Here is a 9,252-nt window from a genome sequence, read left to right as displayed (position 1 = left end):
GCCATCCACAGATGGTTTGAGGATTCATTGTCCCATCTACATGCATGTTTAGTGTTAAAATCTCATAGCTCAGTGTTTGTTTATAAATGACAGTGGCACAGCCACTCTGCACCTTGCACTTGTTTAAAGTTCAAACTTTTATTGTGATTTATTTTAATAGCCCTGTGTTGTGTGCAAGATATATGTTCATAAATGGCAGTGGTACGGCCACACTGTACCTTGCACTTGTTTAAAATAAAAACATGAATATATTAACCTGTGTATTATTTGAATAGCTTAGTATTGAATGTACAATAACAGTATCTATGTTTACACACTGCACTAGGCCCCGTTTAATATAAAACACAATTGTATGCCATATTAATAGTAGGGGGTCCCTGCTCCAACTCTCCATCAGTTTGGGGGTCCCTGGCCTGAAAAACGTTGAAGACCCCTGCCATAGACTGTATATATAGATGGACAGAGTGGCTCCATTCAGCTGTGTTCTATAGAATTGAAGCAACCGAGGCGACGCCATCTTTGAAAATTTGGAGCCAGTTCGAAGTACGCTTGCGCAGTAGAATCTGAAGCATGCGCAGTGAAGAGGAGGTCGCGATCAGACCCGCCCACTCATCGAGTGAAACACGCCCCTTATCGAGTGAAACACGCCCCCTTCTCCGTCCGTTCCCCACCACACACACAGGCCGAGTCCGACTCTCTGGGGCTAAACTGGCTGAAACTACAGTGCCCAGTTCGGTCTGGGTATTTGGATTTTCTCCGGTAAGTGTAACGTATGTAAAACAAACCTCTTGTCTGTGTTTGTGAAATACACCTCAGACAGCTTATATTTTTTGATTGTAGACACCAGTTTACCAGCTAATAACTTAATTGACATTACCGTTAACGTTAGATAGCATAGAAGCTAACCTTCATAGTAGCGATAGCTAGTTGGTGAAGTTAAGATTGACGTTAGCACCCACTTAGACTGTATCATAGACTGTATATATAGACTATTGACTGTATCTATAAAGTCTGAACACAAGTCTGCCGGCTCAGCTTATTTTGCTGTTTTCAAATTGTCTTAATATGCCACCTCAACAGAGTGAATCGATGTTTGTATGGTTTAAACTTTAATCCATTTAAAACATGGACGAGCTGCTGTCGTGAACATTGACGGGAGTCATGAAATGTCCGCGTTGAAAGACAAAAAAAATAATAATACTAATAACGTTAGTTTTGTATGCTGAGCCATTAACAGTAGCCTACGTGATCAGCTATAAACCTTTACCTTTTCTTTTAGGCAGAATTGCCCAGGTGTTTTCTCCAGTCCCCGAACGTCCATCTTATCCACTGTGACAGGAACAACCACATTGGACATGTCGAGCGTAATATTGAATGGTGCAAATTGCTACTCATGTTACTGAAACATGTTTCACATTTTAAACTTGGCAGTATATCCCTGAACTCAAACTTAAACTATTCTCACGTGCCTTCACTGTAAATGTTGCTGGACTAGGTTGGACTGTATGCATTGGAAACTTACAATAAAAATGAATTACTTAAGTGTTCACTTGCTATCAAAACCTCTGTTATTCAAATGTTGACATCTTCACATTACACATGGGTTATGATTATATAATTTAACAATGTAACAAGTACAAATAACGCTAGCTAATATTAAGTTAATATTCACTTACCGAAAAAACTGCACAGAGCTCCCCTGAGATGGCCTGTTAGTACAATCAACAGCACAACACGACATGACTGTCAATATATAAATGTAAAGTAATAACAGCAAATAAAACAAATATGAGTTGCCTGACAAAAGAACACCACTACAGCCGAGCCTACAGCTACTCTGAATGAAATGAAATGTTGAAGGAGGTTGCAAGCGGCTGCACTGTCAATCAAAGTGTAACCACGCCCCTTTTATATTTATTAAAATAACATTAAAGAAAATAATTTCTCGGGAAAAAGAAAAATGGTGTGATGTGAAGCACCTTGAAAGCTATTTTTTCGAATAAAAAGTTGTGGATGCAAAATTTGTTTTAGGTGAGAAAAGTGACATAGAAAGTTGGTTACTTGCCCATTGAAAATACATGGGAATGGGCGGAGCTACGCATTGTACTGCAGCCAGCCACCAGGGGGCTCTGGACTAGCGCTTGCTTCACTTTTAACGGACGAACCTCTGTCCATCAATATATACAGTCTATGTGTAAGACTAAATGGAGAGGTGAGGGAAATCCCTCCCCCAGCAGGGAGGGGTGAGGGGGAGCTGCAGGAGTCACAGTGTGGAGGAGATTAAGTTCAGGACCCAACGCAGAGTGGATGTAAAGAGAAAACACTGCCGTGATTTAAACCTTTAAACGGGAGAGGACACTATTTGGACTTTTGACTTTACGTCCAAGATATCCCGTTTTTGGCAATCACATATTATTGTTTGAGTGCATCGTTACGCAGGAAAGAGAATAACCATCCACATAACGGGAAAAATCGCTGTACAACTGGGATGTATAGATGAGAGAAGTCACTCCATCAGGTACGTTAAATTACACTATCTGTGGTAAAGAAGTATTAGCCATGACAGACACTTTTCTGAGTGGTTTCCCTGCAGGTCTGAAATAGTTTATCGCTCAAACTAACTTTGAGAAACTTTTCAAAAAGAGCAAAGTCGATGCAATTTCAATAAATAAGCTCATTGTTTCAACTAGAAATATTGTTTAAAAGTTAAAGAAAAATGAAAATACTAATAAGTTCACATTATTGTGTATTTTTATTTACACCTCCCACACCAAGACTAGATGACATGTGAAACTTCTGGATAGTTTTGTATGCTTTTACATCGAGTTTATTTATGTTTGACATACATTGAAATGATGGCTGTATTTTATTATAGTTATAAACATGTATGGCACATGATGTATTAACGACAGTAGCTGCCACAGCTGTTTGTTTAGTGTTAACATGACAATAAAAAAGTGCAATCTTCTCTACAGGTTATTCCCGTTATACAAGTCTGTGTTCTGTTATATGTCCTTTGCTATCTTGGCCAGGACAATTATGTTCGAGGATAAACATCATAGTAATGCAATTTTTTTTGGTTAGAATACATTTTAGGAAGAAATATGCACTTTGTTATGCTTCTGTTTAAGTATTACATTATTTCTAAGAGTCATCCTATTCATTTATTTCCTAGATAAATCATCCCAAATGTTGTTGAATGTAACTTTTCTGTCTTTTAAGTGCTGGATATCACTTTAACTATACCTTTGCTCTCTCTAACAGGTATTTTAGGAGGCTGTAAAATGCCAGGTTAAGCATCCTCTGCTGTGTCCAGTGTTGTGGCGCCCTCTGCTGTTTGACCGAGGAAGGCCAAAGAAAGGGCAGGCAGGATGGGGAACGTAGTGGAGGATGGGATGAACACTGTCATCATCAGCCACTACAACCACTCGGGGAAGTGGGAACTGGATCGCAGCAGCGGGGCCTGCAAGACGGCCGTGCTGCTGTTCATCTGCGTGCTCATAGTCCTGGAGAACGTCACGGTGCTGCTCGCTCTCTGGAGGAACAAGCGCTTCCACAGCCGCATGTACTTCCTAATTGGGAATCTCGCGCTGTCAGACCTCTTGGCCGGTGTGGCCTATGTGGTCAACATCTTCACCTCGGGAAAAAACACCTTCTTCCTGACTCCGGTGCAGTGGCTGGCCAGAGAAGGCAGCATGTTCGTGGCCCTCAGTGCGTCCACCTTCAGCCTCCTGGCCATTGGGATTGAGAGGCACATGACTATGGTGCGTTTGCGTCCCTGTGAGACAGCAGGTCGGGGGAGACTTTTGGGACTATTGGCAGCCTGCTGGCTTGTGTCAGTGCTGCTCAGTGCTTTGCCAAGCCTTGGGTGGAACTGCCTTGGCAATATGGCCTCCTGCTCCACGGTGCTGCCGCTCTACGCTAAGAGCTATGTGGCCTTCTGCATCAGCGTCTTCAGCGCCCTGCTGGTGGCCATCATCATCCTGTACATCAGGATCTACCGCCTGGTGACCTCCAGCGGCCGCAGGGTGAGCAGCCGGCCGTCGGAGCGCTCTCTGGCCCTGCTGAGGACAGTGGTTATTGTTCTGGGAGTGTTTGTCATGTGCTGGACCCCCCTCTTCCTCCTGCTACTGCTGGATGTTGGCTGCAGCCCAGACAAATGCCCCGTGCTCTTCCAGGTGGATTGGTTCATAGCCCTGGCTGTGCTCAACTCAGCCCTCAACCCTCTGATATACACTCTGTCCAGCAGGGAGATGAGGGCAGGCCTTCTTCAGGCTGCTGTGCTGCTGTCAGACCAGCATGGAGCACACAAGCACGGCTGTGGTGGGACACCCCCACCTGGGAACAGTCATCCCCACAGTGGAGAACAGCAAGACCAGTGCAGGGGGGGGCAGTGGGCAGGGGAAGTCCACGCTGCAAAGAGGGAAGTTCCCTACACCTATGCACTCTGACAACAAACATGGAGACCCCTCGGCCACTGCTCTCCCCCCCACCTCTGGACCTGCAGACCTGCTCTCAGCTGTGCTTGTGAAGGCGCTGCCGCCGCTCAACAAGTTCTGAGTGGAAGCGCCTCAATGAGCCTCACAGTCACACAGGAGTAGACTTAGTACTAGGGCTGGGCGATATAGAGAATTACAATATCACAACATTTGGGATTCATATCTGCGCCGACGTTGTATAGGATTGACTATTGGTGCTTTCATGGAGTATTCACACAACGAGATCTTTGCTAAATTATCATTGTTAATGTGGTTATAGCGACTAAGTGGCTAATAGAAGAGCCATAAACTACATGGCTTTACTAAAATGCATCCTTTAAAACCAGCAAATGACACAAATTATCATCATAAAGATATCCAAAATGTACGATATCTATTATATCTAGTCTCATATCAATATAATATGGATATATTGCCCAGCCCGACCTTGAACTGACATTGTCCTGCTATCAGCCACTTTTTGTTTATGCACTATGGATAGGATGAAGTAATGATATTCAGATCAAACCAGATCATTCAAAGCCACTATTTATTACAACTCATCAATGTTATTCACAACACCAGAGTTACTTACTTTAGTTTTATCACATTTCAAACTCTAAAATACAGTTTCATGGACATGGGTTCAAGCAAGCACCAAATGAAATATGTTGTCCTCCTTCATGTCTGTGAAACTCGGTAATGCTTTGCACACAACACTATAATTAATTGTGTAAAAATCATGTGTTTTATGATGTTATTGTAAGCAGAAACGATCAAATTGGGGTGCTTTGTTGCATATGAAAGTACCCTTAAAACACCTGCAGTAAACTATTTATTTTCTGTGAAAACATTTGCCATTTTAACACTATGAGTATACTTGTGCAGTATACCTGTTTGGTTTATTTTGTGTGCATGAAACCCATCATGGTACTAGGATTTGGGTAGGATTTGAGATGCACTGTGAGAGAAAACCAATAATGTGTTTGTTAGACTAGCGGCCTCATGAGGCTGTGATACTCATTACACACCAGAAATCAAAAATGGAGAGACAGCATTGTTATTTTTAAGAGTCTCACCAATTATAGGCAAGAGCGTGAAGACGGTCTTGATGGTGGTGCTACAGGAAAAGTGATTTACTCAAATCAGTCAGGTTAAACTTCTCTCTCTAGGCTCAGTTCTATATTTCTAGATCTGATTCCTTTTAATTTGACTGTACTCTGTCAGCATCACCTGAAGGAGCGTGGCTAATAACCACAGTCATTGACATTTCTGCTTCTCATCAGCACATCTAGAAGAAACCACTCACCACACGTCAACTAACCACTATAGCGATAAGAGTGTTGGAAGTGAATTATTTAATGGTGGTCGACTGCAAATGACTTTTCTGCCTAGGGTGGTGTAGTGCCTGATACCATTATATAGCAAATACAATAAAATCCTATTCCCTTTTATGAGAGTTTCATACGTGTCCTGTTTTTATATTAAATCGATGACTTGCCTGCTTTTTTACACTATGCTTCCTCTCCTCTTGTGTAACCGTCTCATTGCTGCTGCAGACATGGTCAGGATGCATGTTCAGGGAAACCAGGGATACTGATTCTTTCCGAGTAGTTTGTGCACCATATGGTAGATGTTTGATCAGCCTGTTGTAGTCACATGAAAGCCTAAAGGGACAGTTTACCAAAACATGGAGAATACATATCTTTCCTCTCACTTAAGTGCTATTGATCAATTAAGAATAGATAGTTTTTGTGTGACTTACCAAGTGTTGGATATGATGGCTCGAAGCTACTGTATGTCTGCCTTCTCTCTTGATGTGAATAAACCTCCTTAATTGATTTGAATTACACTTAGAAATCAGATCCTCAAATATTGACTTTTGAAAATCTCAATGGAAATGTCTCTCTCCAGAAATCACGACACAGTTCAGCAGATTAACAATACTCAATTAACTAATATTCAATTGAGTAATTGTTTACGTTTGAAAACTCAGAACCAATGCTCATTCTAGAAATCATAACACTCCTACTCATGACAATTCTCAGTCCTTGTTGGAGGGGTTTCATTTAAGCCCTTTTTTCAAATAAGACGCCCTATTCCGTTTTTTGGGGTTCTCCCTTTCCTGTAGTGTGTCATATGGGTTTTGTGCATGAAAATGTTCTGCACAGGGTAAAATCCCAAAGTTCAAAGCACTTTTTGATTATTAAAGCATGTGAACATGTCACAGTAGAGGCTCAAAATACAAATGTGAAGCTGAAAATGTGCACAAAAGGGCACCTTTAATATAATCCTTGGATGCTCTCTTTAGTTTCCTCAAGTAAGCTAGGCGGTTTGATAGCACAAGCCTCTCTTCCACAAGTAAGTTGTATGGTTAGTGGGTGTAGTTTGGTAAGAAGAAACTAGTTTACATGAAGCTGCTCATAACCATGTCTGCTGATTATTTTGAGTAACGGGGTCATGATTTATGAAAAGAGACATTTCAGTATTTATTTTTTCCTTTGTGCACCACAAGGCGAGTGCCATCTAGTTCCATTATATTCCAGGGAACTACTCACACCAAAAACATCTAGATCAATAAACAGCTAGGTTAGGTTGTCCCTTTAAACCAGGGTTGTCCCAACTAGGGCCCGGGGGCCAAATGCGGCCCGCCAGCCATTTTGAATCGGCCCTCTGCAAACTCTAAAAGCATAATGCAATATGGCCCACAAATTAAACTTCTGCTTGTCTTATATTGCACTTGTCAAATATGTATTTTCAAATATATTAATGAGCCCAATTTCGAATAAATTAAGTCATTTAAAATGTAAAACATTTTATAACAAATCTTCAAATAAACCCCAATAACTTATTTCTATAACAAGTTTGAAATTGAACCTTCATATTTACTCTTATTATCAGCGATCTGAGGCTTCTGTTTTAAGGAATGAGCTGCCAACAAAATAAATGAAACCCTAAAGACAGATGGGATGTAGGCTGTTTTTTTCTGAAAGCGTTTTGAAGTATCGCACATTATTCACCTACATTTGATTTGTTTTGCTAACTTATAATTTAACTTATGAGGCAACATTCACCTCTATAAGTGGCCGAGCTCTCCGTATATTTTTCTGTATGTGGCCCTCGGTGAAAAAAGTTTGTACACCCCTGCTTTAAACCATACCTTTACAGTATAAAGGCTTTGATAGGTCAGATTATCATTTGCTTTTCAGACAGGAGAAGATAAATGTGCTATGACTGAACCTGCTCATTTAAAATCCTGATGGAAAACTCAATGATGTTTTCTTATTGCCATTCATAAGTAGACCTAGGTCAGCCTGTGATGAATAATGCAGAGAAACTCTTGATACTTATTTTAACCAGGACCTCGGCGAGGTCAGGAAGGTATTAGTCATACAGGATGTTCTGCATTCATCCTACTTTGAAGAGCACCCTGTTAGGGAAAATCTACCGTCATCGTATAAATTCTCAGTGACAAAACCTTGAGTTATTGAGGTTTCAAGGATTTGTTTCATGCTGTTTTAATGATATCAATATATATTTGCTTCAAACTGTGCATATATGACACATCACACACATTTACAGGATGTGTTTAAACCAGAAGAGTTCCTGATATGGGAAAAAGGGTTTAGTTGTTTGTGTTTTTCACTCTGAGAAATGCTCAGATGCTTAAGTTTTTTGAATGCCAATACTTTATGCATGTGTTTGTTTTTCCCGATAAAGCTGCATCTGTGAAGGTTATGTTGGCTTGAATCACTAGATGGGCTGATTGGAGCAGAGTTTTTTATTTATTCATAGAATCTTGCAAAGCTCAGAGTAGACCGGAGCTGACAGACTGGCATTTCAGACTCACCTGAGCTAAAGGATGTGTCTCTGCTCGGCACCTCCGGATCTGATGGAAAAAGACAGCGAGGACGCAATACCAGCCGAGCTTTTCCAGCTTAAAGGTCACTTGCTGTTTCCTGTCAAGAACGTTCGAACACCATCTTTCCTGAATTACCCGGGGATGATGCTCGTCATGCGACATCTGGAACATTGGGAAATGCCAAAAGTCAGTCAATCTCCTCCTTTCTTGTCCTTTTCTCTTCTTTTTCAACACCAATTCCATCCTGATCCAAATCCTAATCACATTTAGTTTGGAAACTGGTTTGAAAGTTGATTAAAACCAAGTATACTTCAGCTTTTCACAGCCAAGTGAGCGTACCAGAGAAGACTCGCTGCACGAAGGAGAGCAATTTGGACTGTCCAAGTTGTAGTTATATTATCTTTGCTATGTATACACACGATATCTACTGCCGTCTGTCTGTCCGGGGAGAGGGATCCCTCCTCTGCTGCTCTTAACAAGATTTCTTCAGTTTTTTCCCAATTAACTGTGGGGTTTCTTTGTTAGTTTTTCCTTCTATGACGCGATGGTCTAAGGATAGAGGGTGTGTAATTCTTTTAAAAGCCCCCTGACTCATGGTGAAGACCTGATAAAGACTCAGGCTCATGGTGGAAGAGGCATTGTTGCAGTTTCAACATCAGTAAAAGTAAAAGACAACCACTGATGCTTATCAGGTGTGCCAGCTTATTGCTAATTGGTATCAATTAGACTTTTAAGGTTTGAAAATGCAAAACCGTGAGCCAAAAAGTTGTATTTTCCAAGTCTTGACAGGAGTGACATGGAATGGATTCCCGAATAAGATCACGATCATGATTCATTTAGAAATACTTCCAGGAACATCAAGAAAATATGGATCCAGAAGAAAAATAAATCAATGAATGTGTCGGTAATATG

The 9,252-nt window shown here is 41.1% G+C and overlaps 1 protein-coding gene and 1 long non-coding RNA gene across 2 annotated transcripts; both read left to right on the top strand.

The window, feature by feature from the left end:
• The first annotated feature begins 448 nt into the window (after positions 1-448).
• Positions 449-1,547, top strand: LOC134870072 (uncharacterized). The gene is made up of 2 exons (XR_010166494.1): positions 449-759; positions 1,280-1,547. It is a non-coding gene; the product is annotated as an uncharacterized LOC134870072 (long non-coding RNA).
• A 659-nt stretch (positions 1,548-2,206) lies between these two features.
• Positions 2,207-5,932, top strand: s1pr3a (sphingosine-1-phosphate receptor 3a). The gene is given in 3 exon segments (XM_063892087.1): positions 2,207-2,518; positions 3,265-4,262; positions 4,264-5,932. Coding segments are annotated over 2 exon segments (1,188 nt in total). The 5' UTR covers positions 2,207-2,518; positions 3,265-3,371; the 3' UTR covers positions 4,561-5,932.
• The last annotated feature ends 3,320 nt before the right edge of the window (positions 5,933-9,252 follow it).

The sequence above is a fragment of the Eleginops maclovinus genome, chromosome 9, assembly GCF_036324505.1.
Source record: "Eleginops maclovinus isolate JMC-PN-2008 ecotype Puerto Natales chromosome 9, JC_Emac_rtc_rv5, whole genome shotgun sequence".
In the NCBI taxonomy this organism is placed as follows: Eukaryota; Metazoa; Chordata; class Actinopteri; order Perciformes; family Eleginopidae; genus Eleginops; species Eleginops maclovinus.
This window is presented reverse-complemented; position numbering and strand designations above follow the sequence as displayed.